At 44.3% G+C, this 27,102-nt stretch overlaps 1 protein-coding gene across 1 annotated transcript; it reads right to left on the minus strand.

Annotated features, from left to right (window-relative positions):
• Window positions 1–1,097: 1,097 nt before the first annotated feature.
• On the minus strand, window positions 1,098–26,274 carry NCF2 (neutrophil cytosolic factor 2). Its single transcript, XM_063134627.1, has 15 exons — window positions 25,864–26,274; window positions 19,578–19,660; window positions 18,307–18,415; window positions 17,719–17,853; window positions 16,642–16,749; window positions 15,395–15,454; window positions 14,330–14,373; window positions 13,260–13,401; window positions 10,288–10,350; window positions 8,166–8,244; window positions 6,686–6,705; window positions 4,202–4,347; window positions 3,647–3,758; window positions 3,308–3,470; window positions 1,098–1,314 (listed from the first exon to the last, which is right to left on the minus strand). The coding sequence occupies exons 1-15, from the start codon at window positions 26,035–26,037 to the stop codon at window positions 1,205–1,207; spliced, it is 1,548 nt and encodes a 515-aa protein (XP_062990697.1). The 5' UTR covers window positions 26,038–26,274; the 3' UTR covers window positions 1,098–1,204.
• Between the last annotated feature and the right edge of the window lie 828 nt (window positions 26,275–27,102).

Here is a 27,102-nt window from a genome sequence, read left to right on the forward strand (position 1 = left end):
TCTTGTGCCAATCCAAAGACAACCTATTTGGGATTTGTATTGTTTCAGTTACGGAGTGCGACCGAAGAGTAAGTGATGGCAACGTGCCAAAGAACCATACACAGGACTAAATAGCACTCCAGGACCCGGATACCATACATACTATAGGGTTTGACAGACTGAACTCTTTGGAGCTGGTTTATAGCTTATATGAATCTGAGCAGTAATAAAAAGAGGCACATGGAAGAACCATGACACAAAACCACGTTGTGGGGTGGGGTGGGGAGTAATACTCACTCCGGTAAAACTGCAGACTAACTTGAACTAGTTAGCAGGTCACCACCACCTGCTGGAGGCAGGCCTCCCCGATCAGTGCTCTTCCATCATTACAGTTTTATTAGCCGAGATGCCTGTAGTTACAACCCGTAGACTGTACATGTACCTTCTACTGTGGGAGATGAGGCAGCGGTAGCTCCTCCTGCCCCTTTTACTTCAAGACCTATTATCTGCCCCCGTCTTTTGCCTGCTGGGCAGTTTGCTCCGTGTTCTCCTTGGCACAGAAGAAAGAGGCAGAACATACTGGAGAAGCTGAGAGAATAGAAAGGCCATTGCACATGTTCTCTGGGTTGTGACATGACAGTAGTACCATGGAAGGCTGGCTCTAATTTCACATTATCCCCAAGATAGAAATGGACAGCCATAGCATTTTATTTATTTATTATTTATTACATTTCTATGCCACCCCATGACGGATCATAAAAGGATCGGCCAGTAGTTATTTCATATAACTCAACCGGCCGTCGCTAAGAGACAGCTTAAGAATTCCAGTAAGAATTTCAACTGATGGTCATCTAAGCAGAATATAACATGCCAAAAAAAATAGTAATAATAATCCCATAGGGTTCAAATGAAAGCAGATAGTCTCCGATGTAATGAGATGAGTTTATTTATTTATATTTATTTATTTATTACATTTATATACCGCCCCACAGCCGAAGCTCTCTGGGCGGTTTACAACAATTAAAAATAGTAAACATTAAAAGTATACAAAAATTAAAAAAACATAAAAACAGTATAAAAACTACAGTATCCATTTAAAAACAACAATTCTGGGGTCCATTAAAAAACAAACTTAACGTTGTTAAATGCTGTTAAAATGCCTGGGAGATGCCTTGGGAGGCGGGGAGCATCAGGATCCCCTCACTTCTTCGTGGGTTTGAACTTGTTATTCTTCAGAAACCGACTGAGAATTGTTGCTGTTGTACTCTTCAACAAAGGCTTTAGGGAAAATGCCCACTTTCCCATTGCACTTGCCTTCTAACCACTCATCGTTCACTAGAAGATAAAATAACATTTAAGTCACAAATGTAATCCATTAATGTGAAGATCAGTAACAGATTGTGCTATTGGAGTGTAACGTATGATCCTTGAACAGAAAATGGTTGTACCTCTGAATTTAGCATAATGTGAAGAAGAATGGGGCTCGTGTGCCTTTTTTTTTTTTTTAGCTGTGGACGAGAGGGCATTTTGGCAGGTACAGCTTTTCTTACCCTTCTCAACTACTGAAGGTACAGAGACTATGTCTTCCTTTGCAGATAGGTTGTACCTTTTATGAGCCTCACCATTGTTGGAAGAATTTGGAACAAGTTCAACCTTACAATTCTTGATGTTCGTAAAAGGCTAAGAATACTTATGTGCCTTCTGTACATTGAAGGAGAAACAGATGCAGTGGCGGTGACAAAATTCTTTTTGAAAAAAAGTTAAGTCAAACATTTGGACAGAACTGCATAGTTCAAGGCTGCAAAAAAACCCTTTGTGAACACTTTTTAAAAAATGGAAATGCAGTATTGACAGACTAACCATCTTCATCCATTAACATTGCTTCATCTTTGACACTTCAAAGCACTGTCTCTCAGTCCGAATTATTCCTAGGGAGGAAGCATCTGACAGCTCTGAAGTTGAGTTGCTAAAGACACCATGCTGAGCTGAGTGGATTTAGCTTGGAAGCTATTTGGTTCTTATAAAGCCAACCACATTTTTTATTTATTTTATTTTGTTTATTTTAAAAAAAAACCTGAGTGTTAAAACATAGTGTGAAGGGGCTCTTGTTAAATCACTCGCAGCATAAATGGAGTAAAAACTCAACCGTAAGGTTACAAAAAGTCTAGGGTGGCAGTGGGGAACCTTGGACTTCTATGAATGAATGAAAGCATCTAAAGGCTAGTTGGGTGCAAACATAACAGAAAACAATCATAGCCTGTTTCCCTTGCAAGAATCTAAAATATGCATGTTTTATATACATTGGAAAAATGGGGACCTCAAAGTCTTTCAGAGCAGGGAGTGAAGCAAAGGTTGGAACCCTTCACTTCGGTAATTACTGAAATCTATGAAAAAGAGTACCTTGATTTTGGCAGTGTTGGAGACAAGCAGAGTTGTCCAAACAGAGCCATTGATTCTGCTAGGTTTTTTTTAAAAAAAAAAATCGCCTACTTTGGCACCATGCATAGTAGGTCTAAAGTTGCCAGATTACAGCCAGATCCTGCCTGTCCCTTTTAACGGCTCTGAGCCAGGATCTCCAGGTTGCAATCTGACATTTCTGGATCTGCATCCAAGGGAGCGGAGGAAGAGAAAGAGCCCAGGATCAAAAGGCAATAGAAGAGCCTTCTCCAGCATGCTGCACTCCCCTACATCTGGGGCAGTGCACTGGGGAAGGCTGGTGATGCAAAGTACCCGTGGTCAGCAGTTGCCTTGGCTGAGGAAGGAAGGTCTGGTTGGGAAGTGGGGCTGTGAGGAATTCAGAAGGACAAGTGGTGGCAACCTCTGATAAGATGGAGCACCACCTGCAGCCATTCCTAGCTGTATGAAGAGGTTTTGTACCAGCTCCTTCACCTTAGAAATTTTGACTGTGCTTAATACAGATCATGGCCTTCAAGTACATTATCAACATAATGAAATTGCAGGAATCTACAGGAAATTCTGGGTTAGGGTTGATTGGTGAATTTGGATATTCAAGCTCCCAGTAGATCAGCCTTTCTCAACCTGGGGCGCTCCAGATGTGTTGGACTACAACTCCCAGAATGCCCCAGCCAGCTCTGCTGGCTGGGGCATTCTGGGAGATGCAGTCCAACACATCTGGAGTGCCCCAGGTTGAGAACCACTGCAGTAGATGGAGCCATTTAGTTCGCTTAACTCTTCATAAAGAGTTAAGAATCCCAACTCTTGTTAATACCTGTAAAATGGAGTCACTATGGGGGGGCGGGGCGGGGGGGGGCGGATAGCAGTCTCCCATGTATGGCAAATAGGGCTCTGTGGTTTAGGATTCCTTTACCTTTAGCCAGAACAAGTATTGTGTCTCCCTTTTGGAACTCCAGGTCCTCTGGCTGGCTGGCTTCATAAGTATATCGTGCTACAACCTGGTTTGCTTCCGTTGCTTTTAATATCTTCTGTTGAGCATCCTTGCCATCTTCCGGGCTTAGATCATCTTTGCCAGCCTGATGTAAGAAAGAGCCAGCTTAAGTATCTCTTAACGTTTTCTTAATAAGCAGTGCCGAAAAGACTGGAAGCTAAACATTCAGTGAAGGGACCTGGAATATTGGCGGGTGGGGGTAGAGCTGATGCGTGGCCCATCCTGGTGAGGTGATCAACTTTCTAATCTGTTCTTACCCACCTCCTCGTTGCTGCACCACAATGTCAAGCAATAGTTCTTTGCATGACTCCACAGTGTCTTCATGCTGTCCTCAGTCAGAAGCACCAGATCCTCACCATCTGAAGGCCGGTAGCTAAATAACGCAGAGAAGCAGGTGAGACTAGGAACGGGTGAGGATTTTTTGTTCCATTTTTTACCAAAAATTTCTCTGATTCGCACTTCCCAGAACTGAACATGGACCTGAACACAATCCATAGTCTCCATTTCGAAGCTTGCAATGTAGTTGTGCAACAACAAAAAAGGCATACAAACACACCATAGTCAATGGCGGGGGGGGGGGGGAATGCGGACATTTCAAAAACGTGCACCATCGATGTGGACATTTGGAACACCTTGCACAAAAAATATGGGTGAATTTTCATGCAGGAGGGGTAAAAAGCTCACAATCTAATATGGACCCAAATCAGAGCGAGTTTCAAGGTGGGACTTTTTGCTGATTTGCACAACCCGTGGTGAGACCAAAAGCATCCCACTTCCTTAACTGAGATGAAGGTGATGCTGGTTGGCAATTCTTACCTCAGTCTTATGCGCTGGGGTGAGAGCTCCACCTTCTTGCACACCTTCTCTATGAAGCTGGTATAAGACAACTCGGGGCTCGCTTGCAGTGCTACCGTGTATTTGTAACGTACCTTGATGATGTATGACGGAGTGGCAGAGCCAAGCTACAGGAGGAGAAAAATGGAATAGAGAAATCTAGCTTTAGACGCACATAGCAGGAGTTGTAGGTCTGTATTCAGAATGGCTACATCCATGACAGAAAGGGGGTACTCGCTCAGGTATGCTCATTGCGCATAGAAACACATGGGAAGATGTGTTTACAAACATGCACCCTGCTCTTCACAGTTCACCATGGGGAAAACAGCTGGTTCAGCAGTGGTGCAGGACTTCCATTACCTTTCAAAAATTGTAGTACTGTTCTCAGGATGCTGTCAAGGGACATAGAGAGTCCTTATATCTAAGGAAAGGTACTCGGGCATTAACAGAGATCTGTCACGTGTCCTGGATGGAAACCTTGTCCTTAAATTTAAAAGTGTACATGCTCAGAGGCACTTTTTATTTTTATTTATTTATAGTATTTCTATGCTACCAAATAACAGTTTGCTGCCAAAAGTTGGATTATTTTTTAAAATATATTTCTTAAAAACAAGAATATTGTGCAGCATAAAAACTCAAGCAGCAGAGAATAAAATCAAGCGACACTCAAAATGTTTTTAAAAACGTTTTCCCCCTTGCCAACCTGCCCAGTCACTGAGATCATTAGAGGGCCTGTTCCACACGGCCCTATGATCCGATTGGAGTCCACCAGGAGAAGAGCCTTTAATGTGGTGGCCCCTTCTCTTTGGAACTACCTGCCCCTGGAGGTCAGGCAGGCACCAACACAATGCTTCTTCCAGCACTTCTTTTCAAGGAAGCATTCCTCAACTTACCAGCCACCATTTTTATTGGTACTTCCTTTTAAATTGATTGATTTTAATTTGCTGGTTTAATCCTTTTTTAAAAACAACAACAACTTTTTACTGTTTTATTCCTATGTTCACTGCTCTGGAATCTATTTTATATCTAGAGCAATAAATAAATAAAATGTACTGCTCTAGTAAAAGGGCTTCCGGTTTCCAAAAGGTTAACAAGTCTTTTTTCCCCCCTCCCTTCCTAACTTAGATTGCTAAAGTTTCTAAAGCTGTGGGGTGGGGCAGAATGAGCAGATGTGTTTGTGAACCGAGTTTCGAGAGCATGGGTACACAAAAGCAAAGCTATCTCTGTCTAGCTAGGGTCACAGTTGGCAGATTAGCCTAAGCAAATAAAAGACGTTTCAAGTTTCTTGAGCCTCTAATGAGAGTGCTGAAACAACGAGCACTCCCTTGACCCTTTTAGGACAGGAGTGGGCACTTTATGGCTCTTCAGATGTTTTGGTTTACAACTCTGGTCAGCCCTAGTCAACATAGCCAAGGTGAGGGATCATGGGATTTGTAGGCCCAAACACCTGGAGGGCAAAGTTGCCCATCACTCCTTTAAAGCAAGTGTGAACCCCTCTATGACAGGTTGAACATCACTCACTAACAACACGGGAGTGAACCCAGCAGGACCCCAAAGCATAACAGCCAAGGGATCAAGCACCATCTTCTGGAAACAGCTACCAATGTAGATGTGAAACCACAGCAAAGCAGTATCTCAAGGGCCTCACATGGACTATCCAGAAGGAAGCCATGGCTGAAAGTAACTGAGATGTCCCAAGAGAATCAACAGGCTTCAAACTTTCTCTTGGCAAAGGTCATTTCACGGGATTACCATGGCAGTTCCTGTTCCAAAACCAATTGAGATGGATGTAAAAAAAAATCAGTTTTAACTATTATGTAATATTTCTTTGTATTTTATAATATCTAATGAGAGGGCTGAGGATATAGCATTACGGTTAGAGGAGGAGTGCAGCTACAAGAGTAACTGCTTGCAAGAGGATTTCCCACCCACCCCCAACTTATTTATACCACTGGCACCTAATACGCTTCTTCAGCAAAGTGGGAATTGGCTCGTACAGAACTCCCCAGAAGCGTAAATCAATGCCTCAAGTGGAAACTTCACTTAGAACTCAAAACCTCAACATGGAAACTGAGATGTTGTGGTCCTTGGGTTTCTAGCTAGCCACCTTCAAATTCAGCATCTCAGAATGTGAGGAACTTTTCCTGCAAATTTAGTTTCGTTCTATGAAGAAGTGCAGGGAACTGTACTGTCATGAGTGAATATTTGCAGGATGAGGCATCTGCCTCCCAGAGGCAGCTGCTGTGGTTGTCACTAGCAAGATGGCTGACTGTAGTTAGAGTCTGTAGGCCTCAACTATATGTCAGACTGAAATAAACAATGTAAATTCCCATGTAGGAAGCCGTGTTTGTTCTTAATGGAAGCCAGAGAGCACCCAAGAACAACAATTAGCAGTGTAGAGCACTGGGCAAGTTCCCTGGGCTGTTTCTCCTCTCCAGAAACTCACAGTGGAAGGAGGCCGTTTACCTTTGGTGCGCTTCTCCGACCTGTAAGAAGAAGCAGAACAGGTTTTTTTCTGAACAGAAGAGAACTAAATAATAATGTATGCATAGAGATTAGCCAGGCAGAGAATGTTGCTGAAGCTATATGCTATGGCAGGGGTTGGTAACTTGTGGCTCTCCAAATGTTTTGGACTGCAACACCCATCAGTCCTAGCTGGCCTAGCAAATGCTGAGGGGAGTTCTAGGCCAAAACATCTGAAGAACTACAAGTTGCTGCCTCCACCCCCTGTGCTACAGTTCAGTAAAATGTATATCTACCTTCCTCAGCTTGGCAACTATGGGATGTGTTGGGCTACAACCCCTGTTATCTCCTCCCACCAAGCCAGTGACCATGCTGGCTGGGGATGATAGGAGTGGTAGCCCAAGAGATCTGGAGGGCACCAGGTTGGAGTGGTGCCCTACAGTATCTGTCACAGCTTGGATCTCTACTTGCACTAGAATGGGTTGAAGAAGCCTGAGGCGGTAGAATACATTGCACTGCCTCAGACTGCCAGTGAGGGGAATTGCTTTTTAAGATGTTCCCTTACATTAAAACAATCCTCCTGACTGTTCCTCACAGCCTGTTCCTCTTCCTAGCACAGCTATGCCTATATGCATGATTGATTTCTCTCTGGCTAAGTGCGCCCACCCCCAATTTGGGACCGTGGCAATTTGGGAGGAGCGATTTAAGATCCTCCCCTCCTGTTTTCATGCTGGAATTCCCCCCACACACACACCATGGGGTGGCTGTGAAATGAAGCACCGAGGTGGAAGAGGAAGGGCACCTGGCACTGCGAGGAGCAGCCAGATTTTTTGCTACTCCTGCCAGGTAGCTCTGTAGCCCTTTCCACTAAAACAGCGGTTCTCAACCTGTGAGTCGGGACCCCTTTGGGGGTCGAATGACCCTTTCACAGGGGTCGCCTAAGACCATCGGAAAACACATATTTCCGATGGTCTTAGGAAACTGTATTGACTGAACTATGTCATGTATCATCTTTTGTATTATTAAAGCTATTGTTATGTATTATTTTCATTAGCAAACCATCCCATGACAATGGATCGTGTAGAGAAGAACGAAAATAATTTTATGGTTGGGGGTCACCACAACATGAGGAACTGTATTAAAGGGTCGCGGCATTAGGAAGGTTGAGAACCACTGCACTAAAACATGCACAAACCACTCTGCCAGGTTCAGATGTCAGGACAAGATACCCTGAGCGACCCAAAAACAAGCCATGGGTTCTCAGGATGGCTTGCACATAGTTAACAAACCAAACTGAGACAGGTTTGGACATCACCACAAGCCACCCAGAAATAAACAAGGGTGACCATGGGTTGTCGTGTTGTGCAAGTCAGGTCACTGCCTCTGCTGCTGGCTCCTGGTTAGCAAGCCATGATCTGCAGGAAGCTACTGTTGTACCTGCACCAGACTTAGGAAGGTCTCATTGTGTACTTGTTGCCCTTACCTGGGGGAAGCCTGTCAAGTCGTTCTGGAGCAGTAATGCTGGGTGGAGCAGGAATGTCCATACTGTCACTGATTTCCTCCTGTGTAAAAGGCAAACGGTGTGATGTGTCTGTGTGTAATACTGGCAAAGACTGCAGTGTTAATCCCAGAAATAATAAATCCAAAATAGGTTAGGCAGTCCCTTTTTGTTGGAAGTTGAAGCGTACGAAAGTTCTGGAGTTACCCCATAATACTCCAGCAGAAAGCATATCTGCTTGAAGGTAGCAGCCTCTCTGTGCAATGTGAAGCCTTGTCTAATCTTTTACCAACAGCTATTCATTAGTTCAGGGACCAACCTGTAAGCTTGTATTGGATTTTGCCTATTGGGCCCATGGATAATCCAGTCACAAACACACTGCACTCATGCCATCCCTTCAAAATGACACAATGTGAATAAGCACATAAGAGCCCTGCTGGATCAGACCAAGGGTCCATCTAGTCCAGCACTCTGTTCACACAGTGGCCAACCAGCCGTCGGCCAGGGATCAACAAAGCAGGACATGATGCAACAGCACCCTCCCACCCATGTTCCCCAGCGACTGGGGCACACAGGCTTACTGCCTCGAAGAGTGGAGATAGGAACTCACTTCAGTCATTCAGTAAGGCCTCAATGCAAATCTGAACTCATGCATGGGCAGATGGGATGGCTGTTCTTGGACAAGTCACTGACCCTGTTCTGATGTAACAGTGGCATCCAGCAGCAGTTTCTGTGTTAATTAACTTATGGTTCAATCTTGGGTTAACTTGGGTGTTGTTTAACCCACAAACAACCCCAAGTTCCTTGGTTTGGCCGTCATGGTAACAACCCTGGAATGCAGCATTCAAGGGTTATTACTGGAAACAGGAAGTGGCTCGTGTCCATCTCCACAATGTATGGGTTAACCCAGAAATTGCTGCCGGACATCACCGTTACATCCCAATAAGGCCACTGCCTTCTAGTCTTAAGTTTCTGTCTAAGAATTGGGAACAGCAGTCTGAAAAGAAATGTTGGATGGTTAAACAATGTGCAATGTGTCAGAGAAATAGTAATAGGCTGGAAATAGATGTGGCAAGCATGCACATGTGCACACAGAAGATATAGTCAGTCCCCCAAAGAATCAAAAAATGCAGGCTGCTATGCAAAATGCCTCTACGGGGAGTCAAACAATGCAGGTCATGATTATATATGTGTGTGCGCATGCACACACAGAATAATCATACATAACAATCCTAATTAATTTATTAATCAATAAATTAATCCTAATCAATTTATTAGGATCAGCTGGAAAAAATATATTGGCGCTCTACTACCCCTACATTTCTGCTCTATTATTTGTTTGAGTGTTGGATTTGTTTATCTTCCAACTGCCAAATGCCCTTGGGGTAGTTTACAATCATAAAACCCGAAAACAACAACATGCTAACCAAAAATAAAAAAAATTAAACATGCAACTAAAGTAGCAAAATAACCCAATAGTAAACTTGAAAAGTTAGCAGTAAATTTAACCATCAGGGCCACAGTTCCAATATTAAATACCTCCTTAAAGAAGAGTGGAGTGTTTAAACCTAAATGTACACAATGAAGGCACCAGGCAGACCGACCTGGGAAGGGTATTCCACAGATCGGTGGGGCCACAACAGAGAAGGCTCCTTTCTGGTTAGCCACATGTCGCACCATTGGCAGCATCCAGAGAAGAGCTTCCGAGGACATTCTTAGGAATTGGGCAAGAATGTATGGGAGAAGGTGCTCCTCCATGTAGCCTGGTCCTAATCCATTCAGCTTTACTACACTGCTGGTGACAATATATGTATGTCTGCCATTGGAAATGAGAGCTGTGCATCTGGCTCCATTTCGCCATAACACTGAGGAAGGACAACTTACCTGTCTCATGAAGTTCTAACATTAGCCAAGGGTGAACTGGAGAAATGCACAACACTGTGATGTCCGCAAATGGGTAAGTGATCCCAGATCTTATGGAGGGGGTGCGAGGGACATTATCCACATAGATTCCACTGTTAGGCAAGGAGCTGCATATATGTATGTATGTATGTATGTATGTATGTTCTCATACCTAGTTATGGCCTCAAAATCAACATCCTCTTACCTGGACTAAAGGCTGGTTTTTCATTTCCATTGGTTCTAGATAGTTGCATGGTACAATCCCTGTCTGTACAAAAAGCAAAAAGAAGAAATGGTTAGGAGAGTGGATGGTGCCAGAGTTGCACATAGAGGGCAATGGAAAAGCTCCAAGAATATGCAAACAGGTTTCTGACTCCCCCTGGCTTCTGATCTTCAAATTCTGAATGGCAGCATTTGGATTTGGCTGATTCTTGCTTTGTCAGAGCAGCACCAGCCCCTTCCCATGAAATGCCTGGGCAGCGATGAGGGGCCTGGAATCCCCAACTTCCCACATCCATTTCTGAGCTTCTTTTGTCTTTCGGTGGGTCTTCCACCACCCACAACGTGGAAAAATGCTATCGAGGACGTTGCATCTTTTCTCACCTGCGTGGAAAACAGCTGCTTGAACATGCAAAGCCCCCTGTTGGCCCAAGGTTGTATGTCTCTTTTTCAGGGGTCCAGGAGCATCATGGAACAACCTTATTATATTATCTGTAGGAAGAGTTGTTCGTTCCATGTCAGGACCCAAGCCCTCAACACATCCTGAACCAAGGGCTTGAGCCTGTGTGTCACCAATGAGCTCTGGCCAAATGAAGGTACTACTGCCAGGAAATGCCTTAGCAGAGGTATTCCTGGGGGTCATGTCATTCTACTAGCCACTTAAAAGCTTCCAGGTGAGGGTTGCTCAGAAGTCAGAGCAACAAGTAGGTCGAGCCAACATTGGGGAAGGTGTACAGATGACACCAATGGGAGCAGGGCTTTCATGTGAACTGAAAGAGTGTAGCTGGCCCCAAAATAGCCTATTGGCAGTCCTGCAACCAGATTCTGCCACTGCGTTCCCTGAGAAAAGACTACTTTCGCCTTGCTTCCCACCTCCACCCCAGGTCACAAACCAAATTTGTGGTTTGAACATTAATCCCTCCTCCAATTCATTCCACCATCCCACTCCAATGTTCATACTGTGTTTTCCGCCATTCAGGCAAGCAACATGTGGTCATACTACTTAACTATACTTATTTGATAAAGAGACTGTAGTGAATAGGACATTTTGCTTAGAGTGAATAGAATATTTTGCTCAGCTATGAAATACACTATGCAGCTTTGGGCAACTCATATACCTCAAATGGCTGTTGTGAGATAAAATAGCCTTCCCCAACCTGGTGGCCTTCAGATGCAACTCCCATCATTCCCAGCCAGCCGTTGGCCATGCTGACTGGGAATGCTGGTAGCTGCAGACCAACACATCTGGAGGCCCCCATGTTGGAGAAGGTTGCCATAGACACTGCCCTGAGCTCCTTGGAAGAAGGTGGAGGTGTAAATGGAATAAATCAGTACAGTTTTTTTTCTCACTATGTAGCAAGTGGAAATTATAATACAGTATAGACTGGTAACCTACACTTCAGAATGCAACACAAAATGGCACCAACAGTGGGACAAGCAGGGCCTAAAGCAGCGGTTCTTACATTCTTCCCCCACCTCTCGCAAACCACTTGAACATTGCTGTGGGTCTCAACAGACCGCTTAACCTTGTGTGTGTTCTATAAATCAAAACACATACATAATATTTTTAATATCCCCACCAGTATCACTAGTATTCTCATAATATGAAAACCATGGACCCCTAAGCCAGGACTTCGAAAGCCTGTTTGAACATCTGGCTCTAGTCATTTGAATAATAATAATAATAATAATAATAATAATAATAATAATAATAATGTGCACAGATATTTTGGACCTTTCTGCAGACCACCTGAATGGAGCTCACGGAGGAGATTCAGCAACTTGACAGTGTTTTAGAATTTTAAAAAGTAATAAAGACTGATCTATTCTGGCAGGCCTACCCAGTGAAATTTTATAATGTTTTAAGAATGTTTTTAAGATGTTTTAAGGATGTTTTAATCACGTATGCTATGTTTTTAATCAGTTTTAATGTGTTTTATATAGGGTGACCATATTTGGGAAACCAAAAAAGAGGACACCTAGTGTGTGTGTGGGGAAGCAGCTTTCTGAGTCCTGCAGAAGGTACGTTATTCCCCCGCCACCTTAAAGAACCCGATTGGAGTGGAGGAGGGGAAAGGATTTCATTCTGCACCACCACCATCCATTCCAATTGGGGCCTTTTCTATAATGTCCACGAATGACCCACTTTCCCCTTTAAGACCTCAATTGGAGCTCGGGTTGGGGGAATGATGTGCCTCAAGAAAGCATGTCATTCCCTCCTGCCACGCTAATGGCAGACTTAAAGAGGAAGGTGTGTAATTCCAGGACATTATTGAAAATTATAGAAAATCCCCCCTGACACCATGGAAAGAACAAAAACCAGGACAAATCCGGGGAAATCCTGACAGTTGGTCACCCTAGTTTTATATTCATTGTTCCCTGCCTCGATCCAAGTGGAGAGGTGGGTAAGAGATTTATTATTATTATTATTATTATTATTATTATTATTATTATTATTAGCTGTACCCGGCGTAACATACACCGTTCAGTGACTGTGGGGCGGCCAGGCGAACCCAACGGCGCTGAGGGCAGGCCGAACTGTCGCTCGCGCTCAAAGCACCGGATCGGATCGATCCAATAAAAGAGAGCAATGAAGAGAAACCGAAGGAGCCCAGGGAAAGCGAGGAAATGGTGGTCGAAGCTCACGAAGACAGCGAGGAATTAGCGGTAGGGATTTTCCTCCCGTTTTCGAGAGCTGTGTAAACGTTGCACCAGACTAAGAAGTTGTCTTTAGGAAGCAAATCCGGAAAAAGGTTAGGAAAGTTATTTGGAGCTGTTGCCTTAGGAATGAGATCAGTGAACCAGCTGATGCCATTGGGCGTAGCTGAAGCTATTCTAGAATTCCTGAAGGCAAAGTGGGCGTGGCAAGACGGTAACATACCTAAGCGTTTTATATATATAGAAGATTATTATTATTACTTCCACGCTAGAGAGTTGCCCTCGCCAGCCTTATAATACCTTCCCATTAAACACAACAGTGGCCCAATTGTCTTTTTCCTTCTTCAAGACAAAAACAATGTTTCCAGGAAGGACTTGAAGCTCTGCTGGTGTTTCTGGTATAAATTCATACAAGACTCTGTGAGGCTGTCCTTGCAGGGCCCTGTGTAGCAAAGCAACATATTATTAATAATCTCATATAAGAATACAGTAGTGTAAGGCTAAGTACTCGAGATCTGCCAGACTGATTTTGTCCATTTAAAAACAACAACACCTCAAGCTTGAGCAGTGTAGACATGCAGAAAATTTTGAAAGTTCAAAAAAGTTCAATGCTCGAGCTTTAAGAGCAATTAATTTCCTCTAGACCAAACTGGCAGGGCAGCTCCTGTGCCAGGGGGATGATGGATTGGCCAAACGGTATGGTGGGCCCCGGGTACAGCTACACGATTAGGCTGTCACCACCAGCGGGGAGGAATCGGGGAGGGGGAGAGGGAGGGGATGTGGCTGTGCCATAGGCAAATTTCAGAGGGGGGATTCACTATTCATGAGTCCCTCTGTGATGAGGGGACTGAGGGGCAAAAAAGTGGGGAAAGAACAGGACTACTCACATCCATGGTGACATGGGCTTTACACTAGTACTATTATTAAAACATTAATAACCTTCTGACTGTTTCATGGCACAGCCCAAGGAAAACACAACAACATGAATGCAAGAATAATTGCGCTGGATGTGTGGTGAAGTACTCATGAGGTAGCTTCATACTATTCAGCACTGGGCACATTTAAATAATTTGTATATTGTTGTAATATCCTGGCCCCTGGGTGGGGAGATATCAGTTTGCGCCAAACTCTCCAGCATACTATTTTGCATTTCACAAACATATTTCATATGCCCCTTTTTTTCCTTCCGTTGAGAGGTACAGTTTCCTTGCTTAATTCAGCTAAACTTCTCAGTGTTTCACAACTCAACAAAATGCTTGGTTTATTTTAACTATTTCATAGCTATATTCAAAGGAGAGTCTGGTTGAATCAGTTTCTAGACCAACGTGTGCGATTGTATGCTAACGGTCTGGTAATGTTAGTGGACGTACCTGAGGGTTTCTGGCATTTTTGGTCTGGGAGGTGGTTCTGATGCCTGCAAACGTCACCAATATAGTTCAGCATTAGCCTCTTCCTATACAGTAAAGGATTGCCAGCATTTCTAACTCAGACCCTGAAAACCAGTGGTGCAGCTAGGCCCTCCCCCAACAGACCATCCAGAAGCTGGCATCTGACAGGGCCTGTGGCAAACAGGCCCAGTATCAGCACCTGGACTGGCAAGGTATTTATCTTTTATTTTTTAGTCAGGGGATGTGCGCCTGGGCATGTACAGGTGCTCCTTTTAAGGTTTTTACTTTTAATGTTTGTCATCCTTTCCTACAAGATCATGCTTATTCCAGCAAGGGGGCATTCCCCTCATCTCTTCTACAGGAGGGGATGCCTCTACTACAGGAGTGGGGCACATGTGGCCTTCCAGCTGTTCTTGGACTGCAACTCTGATCAGCTCTAGCCAGCTCTAGCCATTTTTTTATTCTTAAATAAATTTATTTTAAAAATCTGCTCTCCCAGTTAATTAGATGTACACTTTTAATTCTGCAGAACGTTTGCTTTAAAAAATAGCTTAATCTAACTGATTAAGGGTGCAACCCTCTGCAGGTGTAGAAAGAAACAAGTCCTATAACTCTGTATTTTCAGCTAGCCATGCTGGCTGGGATATGCTACAGCTGTGGTAGCTTTTTTCTCTCTAAACCTTCGTAGGATTGCAGTGCAGCCTAATTGACTGAACGCTGCTGCCTACTCTGACCTCATTCTGGAGAGGCTGGACATAAAACGAACATTGTGAAACTGCCCCTAAGCAACAGTCCTTTTAAATACAGGGCATCTGATGACTTTACCCAGGTTCACCGTATGAAAATATGAAGCCTTCAGCAGCGGAAAACAACAACAGATAGTACTGGGAGGAGGCATGTCAGGAGAAGCATAAAAATAGGAAGTAGGAGAGGTTATATGATTCTGGGAATGTAGCTGGAAGCGGACTTTGTGGCCCGCAGAGATGAATGTTCATGATCAAAACAAGAGGACAGGTGAGTGAGCAAGATGACGGGAGTCTATTTTACCTGGGGCTGAAGGGGAGCAAAGCCTGAAAACTCATCATTGTCTACTACAGATGCCACAACCTAGAATCAGAAGGAGAAACACTTTTTAAAATTGCTTTATTCTCATTGGTAAGTCAGAACTTTGATGCTCCCAATTTCTACCACCCCATGCTTTTCAAATTATTCTCCTAGGCTATGGCTTTGGAACTTGTGGCCCTCCAGATGTTTTGGCCTGCAGTTTCCATCAGCCCTAAATACCATAGCCAACGGTGACAAGAGTTGTAAGCCAAAACATCTGGAGGGCCACAAGTTGCCCACCCCAATGCCTTCGGCACCACTATTCTCTTCTGTGTTTGGAGCCCAACCAGAATCGACCCCAACATTTATTGCAAATAAGTTAAACTAGATGAGTCCATTCTCTACCCAATGACTGTGAAAAAGAACTTCACATGACATGATTCACTGTAATGTTTCTTAGCTTATTAGATTGTAAGCCTATGCAGCAGGGTCTTGCTATTTACTGTTTTACTCTGTACAGCACCATGTACATTGATGGTGCTATATAAATAAATAATAATAATAATAATAATAATAATAATAATAATAATAATAATAATAATAACAATTTTAGGCAAAGATTAAGCAATTTGGACCTTGGTTTTGATGCAATAAGACTGAGACCACAGCCACCTTCTTCACACCCTCCTTTCCTCCCACATTCACATCTGTGCTTTTCTAAAAAGAATGCAAAATAGTTTGCCTTTCTTGCAACAAAATTAAGACTTCTAAAAATGCAATTAAATTGTAATTTACAAATCATGTGAACCGCATTTTAACTGAATTCTACAAGCAGAAATCCTACCTGAAAGTGTTAGTGAGTACGTATGCATGTATTTCATGCCTGTCTGGTGCTTACATACAAGTATTATTGTGGTGAGTGTTTTTTGAAGCTTACATCCTGTATTTCAATATCTACATGACCATCCCAGTTTAAAGTTGCCAACTTTTCAACCAGCCTCTGTAGCTGTGCCTTTCACAGTGGCTTGAACAACAGGTAATAACGTTCCTCTCCATACAGTAAAAAGCTTTATCTGCTGATTGCTGCACATCAAACCTCTGTTAAAGGCCGAGGAGCAGTCTGGGTTATTTATTATTTTTTCTTCTGGATGGCTAGCGACTCCATTACACTCTGTCCTGAATGATCCCTTTACGAACACACATGAGATGAAATTTGTCCATTCTGCTTTTGCTGTAAATTAATGTCATACCATGGCTTTCCCTAAGAAATCTTTCTTGCCCAGCTGTGCCACTTGCTTTTCATTTGGCCGAAACAACTTCCCCTCAGGAATCGTTAGGGGCTCAAAGAATCTTTGCTTCTGTACATACAAAAACACACAAAAATCAGTTGCTTATCCTCTGGCAATTGGCTAACAACATTGCTTCATTCAGCATTCTTTGTTCAAGGTTTGTATTCCATGCTGGTTACTCTAAGAGCTTCATCACACCAGCGTTATACTGTGCAATCACTGCAAATTGCGTGTAAAGGACTTTGAAGTTTTCCATCTTATAATCTGCTTTGACTGTGAAGTAGTCCCATGCATAGTGCCTTAATTGTGCTTCTTAGCCAAAAGAACCGTCGTATTTTACTACCCCTTTAAAAGCACATATTTTGTTGTTCTCCGAGTGGCCACTGGGGGCGCAGGAGGAGGATTTGATATCTTTAAACTACCAATTAAACAACTAATTACATCTGTGCAAGTTTTAAAGATAAAAACATCAAAATTGGCACAGTAATAGATATCAAGGAGGGCTTTAAGCATACCAAATTTGAATCAGATCGGGTAATCCGTTGATTTTTTTTAATGATTTTTTACATTTCTCCCCCTGAAACCCTTTTCCTGGTATGCAAAGGATCTTAGGAGCGCCACTGCCCGGGGTGTGATTTAGCTAACAACAACAACAACAACAGCTTTACACTATGGGGATAATTCGAGGGAAACGGGTACGTGAGATGAAGCTTTAAGTCAGCAAAGCGGAACTGTGTGGCCCTCAGACTAGTTTCAGGCAGCTCTGATGTCATGTGGTCTATAGCGGGGGTGCAGACAACAGGCCCAGGCGCCCAATCGAACCTCCAATCTTTCCCAGAAGTCCATGCCCAATCCCTTGGCTCCACCCCCTTTCACCCAACCAGCAACCAATTGGCTTTTGTGCAGTTCCTCCTCTCCCCACTCTTCTAAGGCTTAATTATTACTGGCAATAAGAGCTGTACGCTAAAATAGGCTGGGATTTTTTATGTTTTGGCTCCACTCCTGTGGCCCTGCCCAACTTTTTCTATTTTTCCTTACCAAGATGGATTCCATGGCCTTGTCTATTTTGCTCTGCCGGGCACCAGCCTTCAGTTGTATTGCCTTCGTCAAATGCTCCTCAGCTTTTTTCCATTCCTCCAGTTTGGCATGGGCAAGAGCGATGTTGTATAACACCTGCCGGACAAACAGCTGTAGTGTCAGAAAGTATTCACCGTATTTACTTGCAAGGCCCAGAAAGTATTCACCGTATTTACTTGCAAGGCCCATGGATTTCCATTGAATGCCAGGATGGGGTAGGGGGGACAGAGCACTGGATTTGGACAAAGAGGCCCTGGGTTCATATCCGTGAACTGTACTGGATGACTTTAACCCTCTCTACATCTCAGCTGAACGGGATAACCTCCATGTATGGCATCTTGAGCTTCTTGGAGGAAGGACCAGATGCAAATATGATACATTATAAATCAGCATGCTGAGGAGATGTGTGCAGTGCTCGGGGGGATGCGCTGAACCTGGCTAGTTCTTCAACCCCTGTGGAAGAGGCAACATTGACCCAGAACCCCATTCTTCAGCCTCTTGTGATTCTGGCTGGCTACTTCCAGTGGCAGTGAGAAAGCCCAGACTTACCTCACAAGCAAGCAACTTAAACTGCAGCCCTAGGATCTTGTAATCTATTAGGTTGTTCCCACGTAGCTGAGCAAATGCCTCTTTTAGGTCATTAACGGCTGATTCGTAACTGGAAACCAAAAGAAGGATAAGGTAATAAGTGCTTCTGAGTCAAGCAAAATGCAGAGTAGGAGACTTTTGTGCTAGGCTGGTCTTTGGCATTCCTCAAGGAAGACTTCGGTCCCTCTAAGACAGAAATTCTAGTTTGCAAACTATTGATTTCCTTGTATTATTTCCATTTATTAGAATCGTACCGTGAACTCTTAAAAGCCTGGTAGTGTTCTATGCCTTTTTCAACGTTAAAAACGCACATCCTTATTATATTCAGTACTAAAGATTTTTTTTTATGAACCACATTTTTGTATGTGGTTTATTCTAGCAGGCATTATCATTTTGATTTACTTCTGCGGTCTCCAACATGGTGCCTGTGGGCACTACAGCGGTTTCATGAAGTTGTTGCAAAGCATAAGGGATACTTTTCACCTTCACACCTTAGATAGTGCCTTTAGAGTTCTGACCTGGATACCTGGAGTGGATTCACTGCCCCCTGCATCGGAGCCATCAGCCTCCACTAGCTGTGCGTCTCCATCAGTTCTATGCAGGCACAGAATTGAAAATCTTATTTATTTATTTATTTATTTATTTTAAAAGGACACATTTCTAGTTTTTACAAATGAGACGACAGCCGTGTACATATGTGAGCAGCGTCTGACAAAATCTCAGAACCCTACTGTAATTTAGCTTATGTACATATAACTAAAATAAATACATTTCTTCCCCTGACTGCTCCTGTCTCCCTTCCTCAATCTTCCTTCCTCTGTTCCTCATGTGTCAAATTTTAGATTGTAAGTTCCTCGGGGCAGGGATCCATTTTCTTATACCATCTTCTTTGTAAAGTGCCATGCATACTGATGACATCATCATCATCAGACTTAGTGGAATTTCCATGTCAGTTGCTGGCCTCCAAATGAGCAGGATGAATGATGTAAAATAAGGATATATCGGCAAATGTGTTTGATTTGCATTATTTATAAAAGAGAGGTCAGATCATACAGCTCCCATTGCTAGATACTGAGTTACGTACCAACACAGATTTTTCTTTTATTTTTAAACACACATTACTTACAGCTCTGTACTTATTGAGCAAGCAGGAATTGGCTGAACTGATGAACGTCATAAACTAAGGTAATATTGCATTACTTGTGCAGGGTATACCACATGTTATCACTCACTTTTCCTTCTGGTAAGCCACAGCGCCTCGCTGGAAGTAGGCCACTGCTAAGTGTTTGTCATTGTTAGTGCTTCTGATAAAGGCCTGAAAGATGCAGAAATAATGAATGCATGAGGGCGGTTTCTCTTGCGAAGTGTAGCCCCACCACATACCTTGATGTGTTTGTGGTTCCTGGACTGCTAGCTATGTCTAGTGCCAATTGAGGCTGGTGGGTCTGATTTCGGTGGGCTTGTGCACCCATTCTGGGTTTTACTTTGGGGATAGCACTTAGCTGACGAGCCTCGTGTGGCGCAGAGCGGTAAAGCAGCAGTTTCTGCAGCTGAAACTCTCCCCACGGCTTCCATCCTCCCGAGGTCGGTAAAATGAGTACCCAGTTAGCTGGGGGAAAGGTAATAACGGCCGGGGAAGGCAACGGCAAACACCCCGCCTGCCAAGAAAACGTCAGTGAAAGCTGGCATCCCTCCAAGAGTCAGTAATGACTCAGTGCTTACACGAGAGGTTCCTTTCCTTTTTCTAGCGCTTAGCTAAGGTGACCATATGAAAAGGAGGACAGGGCTCCTGTATCTTTAATAGTTGTATTGAAAAGGAAATTTCAGCAGGTGTCATTTGTATATATGGAGAAGCTGGTGAAATTCCCTCTTCATCACAACAGTTAAAGCTGCAGGTGCCCTGCCCTCTTAAATCTGGTCACTCTAGTATAGCTCCTGCACCTTTAACTATTGTGATGAAGAGGGAATTTCACCAGGTTCTCCATATATACAAATGACACCTGATGAAATTCCATTTTCTATGCAACTGTTAAAGACACAGCAGCCCTGTCCTCGCACCTTTGATAGATTTTTCAGAGTTCTAGCTGGTTCTGACTAAAACCCCAAATGGATTCACAGCCCCATTGAAATCGAAGCCACCAGCCTCCACTGGCTAGTCCACATTTTAGATCAGGCCTACACAATACATGACCCATCACAAAATGACCCCCCCCACACACACACACCCAGCCATGTATGGTTTCCCAGCAGGGACTCAATGAACCTGTTTTTGATACTTGCTTGGGAGCAGGCAAGGCTAGCCCAAGCCATTTTGCTGCCCTTCTTCCCCACATTCCAAATACAAAAGAAAACTAAACTGGCAGTTGAGTTTTACTTCAACCCTAGTAATGGACCAGTCTCCTCCCACCACACCCAAAGGTGTAGCCAGTGAGAGCCAGTGTGGTGTAGTGGCTAGAGTGTTGGACTGAGAGTCGGGAGGTCTGGGTTCTAGCCTCCCACTCGGCCGTGGAAGCTCATTGGGTGACTTATTATTATTATTATTATTATTATTATTATTATTATTATTATTTATTTATTTATTTATATAGCACCATCGATGTACATGGTGCTGCACAGACCACACAGTAAATAGCAAGACCCTGCCGCATAGGCTTACAATCTAATAAAGTTGTAGTAAACAGTAAGGATGGAAAGAGAATGCAAACAGGCACAGGGAAGTGTAAACAGGCACCGGGTAGGGTGAGGCTAACAGTATAGAGTCAGAACAAACTCAATATTTAAAAGCTATAGGGAAAAGAAAAGTTTTTAGCTGAGTTTTAAAAGCTGTGATTGAGTTGGTAGTTCTCAAGTGTTCTGGAAGAGCGTTCCAGGCGTAAGGGGCAGCAGAAGAAAAAGGACGAAGCCGAGTAAGGGGAGGTCCTTGGGCAGGCGAGAAGCATGGCATCAGAGGAGTGGAGAGCACGAGCGGGGCAATAGTGTGAGATGAGAGAGGAGAGATAGGCAGGAGCTAGACCGTGAAAAGCTTTGAAGGTCAGCAGGAGAAGTTTATATTGGATTCTGGAGTGAATTGGAAGCCAATGAAGAGATTTCAGAAGTGGAGTGACATGGTCAGAGCGGCGGGCCAAGAAGATGATCTTAGAGGCAGAGTGGTGGACAGAGACCAGCGGACTGATGTGAGACGAGGGAAGGCCAGAGAGAAGGTTGCAGTAGTCCAACCGAGAGATAACCAGTGAGTGAACGAGAGTCTTGGCAGAAGAGACAGACAAAAATGGTCGAATCCTGGCAATATTATACAGGAAGAAACAACAGGATTTAGCTACTGCCTCGATATGAGGAATAAAGGAGAGCGAGGAATCAAATATAAAGCCAAGACTACGAGCTTCCTTGACCGGAGTAAGCGTGACATCGTTGACAGTAAGAGAGAATGAGAGGTGAGGAGAAGGTTTAGGAGGAAAAACAAGCAGTTCAGTTTTTGCCATATTAAGTTTCAAACGACGATGAAGCAGCCAGGCTGAGATATCTGAAAGACATGCCGAGATACGATCGTGGACATCAGGAGAAAGTTCCGGAGATGAGAGATATAATTGTGTATCATCGGCATACAGGTGATATTGGAGGCCATGAGATTGAATAAGCTTACCCAAGGGCAGCATGTATAAAGAAAACAGCAATGGGCCAAGCACCGAGCCTTGCGGAACCCCTATTGAAAGGGGAAAAGAGGAGGACGAGCTGCCGTTAGCCGACACGCTGAAAGAGCGACCCTCTAGATAGGAGGCGAACCAGTTATAGACAGAGCCACAGAGTCCAAGGTCATGGAGGGAATCTAAGAGAAGATCGTGATCAACCGTGTCAAAGGCCGCAGTTAGATCAAGGAGAATAAGAACGGAATAATGGCCCTTAGACTTGGCAGTGAGAAGATCATTGGTGATCTTGGTAAGGGCTGTTTCAGTGGAATGCAAAGGACGGAATCCAGATTGAAAGGGATCCAGAGCAGAGTTACTAGAGAGAAAGTCAAGACAACGAGAGTAGACCACACGTTCCAGAATCTTTGAGACAAGGGGCAACAGAGAAACAGGTCGGTAGTTAGACAGAGATAGTCGATCAAGAGTGGTTTTTTTGAGAATGGGAGAGACTGTAGCATGTTTAAAAGCAGAAGGAAATGAACCAGAGGACAGAGAAGAATTAATGATGTGAAGCAAGGATGGGAGGATAGCGGGGATAAGATTAATAAAGACGCGAGAGGGTCACAGTCACAGACTCTCAGCCCAACCTACCTCACAGGGCTGTTGTTGTGAGGATAAAATGGAGAGGAGGAAGATTATGTACGCCGCCTTGTGTTCCTTGGAGGAAAAAAGGTGTGATATAAATGTAATAAATAAATAAATAAAAATAAGAGGGCAGCAAAGGCAGGCTGTATGGCACACACCGCTCTTTCCCCCAGCATCTGATGCCTGAGGTGGCCGCCTAATTCTACCCAGTGGTAGGGCTGGCCCAATCTGGGAATTTCCAAAGTGGAGGGAGGACTTGACAAGCAGCTGGCAGATCATAATGTAGAGTCACCAACCAACCACTGTTTTGCTAATCTGGCCAATAAAAAAGTAATGTTCTGTTAGATAAACAGTATAGGAGTTGACAATGCCATGGACTGTCAGTTTCTGTCAGGCTCTAGTACCCACTGTTAGCAGAAGTAGCTGAATAAAGCAGACTGAATCCAGAAAGTGAAGGACTTGGCAAACTTGACTGAGTTGTAAACAGATACTGTAGTTCCCTGGCTAAGCAGCCATGCATATAAAACAGCAGAGCAAATCAGGCCAAGATTCTAACAGAATGAAACCACTACTACTACAGAACGTATTGAACATACAAGTCTTTTTATACACAGGAAACTCTGGCTTCTCCTGGGTTATTTGGCTGCCAGGCAACATCCCACCAACCCCAATTGTTACCCTGTTTGCACCCAGGGATTTCTGATGTACCTGGAGGCATTCATTAGCTCTGCACTCAGAGTGACCCCTTTCACTTTAAAAAAAAAAAACCAAGGACAAATTAAGCCTTAGCTGTATCCCAATTTGGTGTGATTCCCTGACATCACTATTCCAGCAGTCACAGCCTGCTAGGTTTTCTCCTTGTTCCACCCTGATCTGGTAGATTCCACCAAGGCCTCATCTTGATGAGCATGAGAGGAAAGCACATTGCTCTTATTCTCCGTAGTAATTTAGGGTGACCATCTGAAAAGGAAGACAGGGCTCCTGTATCTTTAACAGTTGTATAAAAAAGGGGAATTTCAGCAGGTGTCCTTTGTATGCATGCAGCACCTGGTTAAATTCCCTCTTCATCACAACAGTTAAAGCTGCAGGAGGCCTGCCCTCATTTGTATCAGGTCACTAGGAAAAGGAGTGATGGAGGGAAGGAGCAGTCCCACCCCTTGACCAGGTCACAGGCATGCCCAGGATTTAATGTGGAGGAACGGGGGCACATTGCAGAGCAAGCGCACAGGACCTGTTTCAACTAAAAACGCTGTAAAATGACTCTGCAATACTGTGGTTTTTTGAGGCGGAAGCGGCTGGTGAAGTGCACACTGGCCATGACATTATCTGTTGCAAAGGACCTGACGACACACCCATGCCGCAGGGAAAACCCCATGAAGACAGCCTCCAAGACTCAACAGGGGAGGGTCAGTGTTTTTGAAATTAAAAAACCCAGCAACCCTACCTTACTGGGGAGCTACATTTTGCTAGGTGAGTCACACGTGCAGGCAAGAGCCTGCAGGTCATCCTCAGAGTTCAGTTTGAATCTGTCTATTAAACTGCATGATACATTAAGTTTCCCTGATACATTTCCCTACACTTTCAGAATTTGTTTGCTCTGAAACCTTTCCTGAAGCTCACTTTGACAATGTTGGATCCAGTGCAGTTGATACACTAGATCAACTGCGCTGGAGGAAGTGGACTCCCCTGGCCCCTCCTTCCCATGGCAGCCCCTCCATCCCTTTGAAAATTCTACACAGAGGATTACGAGACCCTGCTGAATGTGAAGAGCTGTGGTGTGTGGGGACGGGGGATCCCCAAAAATCAAGCGGAGGGACCTTCTGCAACCAGAGTTCTTCCCCTCGTTGAAGGCAGATCCCAGATCAAACATAATTATTATTGTTCTACAATATGACCATTGTGCCATCATAGCCTGATAATTCACTGTTCAATTCCTACTGAAAGTTTAGTGAACTTTGCACTTACACCTTGTCTGCTAGGCAGTAGAGGGAAAAGCAAGGGAGGACACATAGACCTATCAACTTGTCCTACATTGTTTGAGTGCCTTTCTCAATTACACAGATTGAGTTGGTAGACTGCATCACTTTAGACTGAAGGCCCCCATCTATATGACAACAGGATTGCGCCTCATTAAATATAAACCCGAATTTTCATTGATTCGAATCTAGGTAAAGAGCATCACACTGCAGCAGCGACAGCAATTTATTTCCTGAATTTGTTTTTTTTTATAGTGCAGTTATAAATGTGCACATGCGCATATGCGATGCTATGGAGGAGAGACCATGTGATTTTATATGCGGAACACTGCAGATTCATATAACAGACAAACTGGGAGTGGGGGAGAAGGAACAAGGCAGCAGAGGAGGGTGCCCGTTCCTCCTCTTTGTTTTAATAAACTTTCTCTGCAGAGCTCCGCAGAATCAGAGAATTCAAACTAAAAGCAGTGTGAAGGAACGAGGCAGCTGATAGGTGGGAAATCGGCCAATCACATTGTCCTACCTTCAAAGCTCCACCCACATGTCAAAATGTGAATTAACTCCCTCAAAGACACATAGCCATAATGCGGGGCAAACTCGGACATAAATCGCAAATGCGAATATGAGCATAATTGCATTTAAAACTCAGCGCTATGGCAAATGCACGGCTGCGTCATGTGTCCTGAAACGTGAATATGCGCATTTAGGTTGGGGTGAACAAGCCTTATAGACAAGCCCCAGGTGTCGGTATGTGGAGGGTGGATATGACTTCTTCCTCATGTATTCATCTCCCTGCATGTAGTAAGCTAGCACATCAGGGAGAGGGCTACATTAAACCTTTCTCCTCGATCCGTGTTTACTTCATGCAGGGAGATTATTTTTAAAGGGGGGAAGCATTCACCTGCAGCATGAAGTGGTATTCTCATTCTGCGTAATATGTAGAAAAATACCCACCTATTTTATTATTTCAAGCTTTTTAGCCGGCTCTTCAGCCAAAAAGCTTGAAAATATTATGGTTAAGATGGTCCCTGCTCTCAGACTTACTGTTGAAACGACACAACACACAAGGAAAAGAGGAGGGGGAGGAGGAGGAAAGAAAAAAAAGCAAGCTTAGGCGCCAGTTCTTGACGATTTCAGCATAGATGCTCCAGCAGTCATATGCTAGTTAAATCAAACACAACTGATCTAAACACCATGATGAGACTGTTTTCATTCGGCTTACGTCTCCCTAATTGTTCCGTGGATGAATTTTAGAACTTTACTTGGCTACTTACCTGCTGTGCCTCATCCAAACGTCCCATGATCAGGTGGATGCAGCCAATGTTAAAGCAGATTTTGGAAGAAGGATTTTGAACCGAAGAGAAGGCTTCCAGGGCTGCCGTCCAGTCTTTGCGGTCTGCTGCAGCCACTCCCTCGCTCCAAAGCCGGATAGTCTCGACAAGGGACATGGCAACCAATGCTGGAACCCTGAGGTAATCCAGGGGCCGGTAAGGGTCCTCACACTGCTCCCCACCCTACCCCACGCTTTGTCTCAGTCCCTCAGGTGCTTTCCTCTTGCACAAAACAGTGAAAACTTGCGTAGCTCTGCTGGTATCCCTCTGAAAGCAATTCAGTGTCGCAAATATACCAGGAAATGTCCCCACTTCACTAATAACTGAAACAGGCCAGCTCCAAGACGGGAAGTTACTCAGATGCGCAGCCTGCCTGAAAAGATGTTTTCTCAACAGAGCACTCTCTGTGAGTGTCAAACTTCCTTCTGCTGGGGCCTATTGTACTTTCTGAAGCTGACTCCTCCTCGTTGTGCTGATTGATGGCTTCTGTTTTCGAAGCTTCACTTTCTAGAGGTCTTAATAATTTTTTTTTAAAAAACCACACACACCACGAGGCCTGTCTCAGCAGAATTTTCCCTCCTCCTGGTGACTCAAGAAGTCCTGTGCTTGATGACTTCAGGAGTGACTGGGGCAAAGTCACCCATTGGGTAAAAGGCCTAGAGCAGCGGTCCCCAACCTTTTTGGCACCAGGGACCGGTTTCATGGAAGACAATTTTCCCACAGACCAGGGAGGTTGAGGGGATGGTTTGGGGAAGCCCCCCCCGCCCCCCAACTCCAGCGTCCTGGCTTCGCTTTGGCTGGGTGGGCGCCCAGCCAAAGCCAGGATGCTGGGGCGGGCAGGCGGCTTGGAACGGCACGCCCGGAAGTCGCTCTCCCAGAGCAGCTTCCGGACGGGGCACCATTCCGAAGCCGCCCCACCCCACCCCACCCCAGCATCCTGGCTTTGCTTTGACTGGGCAGGCGAGATGGTGCCCTGTGCCCAGGTACACTGGGGTGGGTGGGTGCGTGGGTAAAAGCAGCTCACCCGCGCAGCCCGGTTTCTAGCTCTATAATATCCTTTTTTAGGGGTGGTGACCAGAACTGTACACAGTATTCTAAGTGTGGTCGCACCATAGCTTTGTATAAGGGCAGTATGATACTGACCGTTTTATTCTCAATTCCTTTTCTTATAATGCCTAACAT

The sequence above is a fragment of the Elgaria multicarinata genome, chromosome 1 (assembly GCF_023053635.1).
Source record: "Elgaria multicarinata webbii isolate HBS135686 ecotype San Diego chromosome 1, rElgMul1.1.pri, whole genome shotgun sequence".
NCBI lineage: Eukaryota > Metazoa > Chordata > Lepidosauria > Squamata > Anguidae > Elgaria > Elgaria multicarinata.

Excerpts from the sequence above, each read along its gene's own strand:
- NCF2 (XM_063134627.1), bottom strand. The coding sequence starts at position 26,037 with ATGTCCCTTGTCGAGACTATCCGGCTTTGGAGCGAGGGAGTGGCTGCA. Across the intron at positions 17,854-18,306 it reads TTAAGTTGCTTGCTTGTGAG|GTGTTATACAACATCGCTCT; the intron begins GTAAGTCTGGGC and ends TTTGTCCGGCAG. Across the intron at positions 8,245-10,287 it reads AAAACCAGCCTTTAGTCCAG|GAGGAAATCAGTGACAGTAT; the intron begins GTAAGAGGATGT and ends CCTTTTACACAG.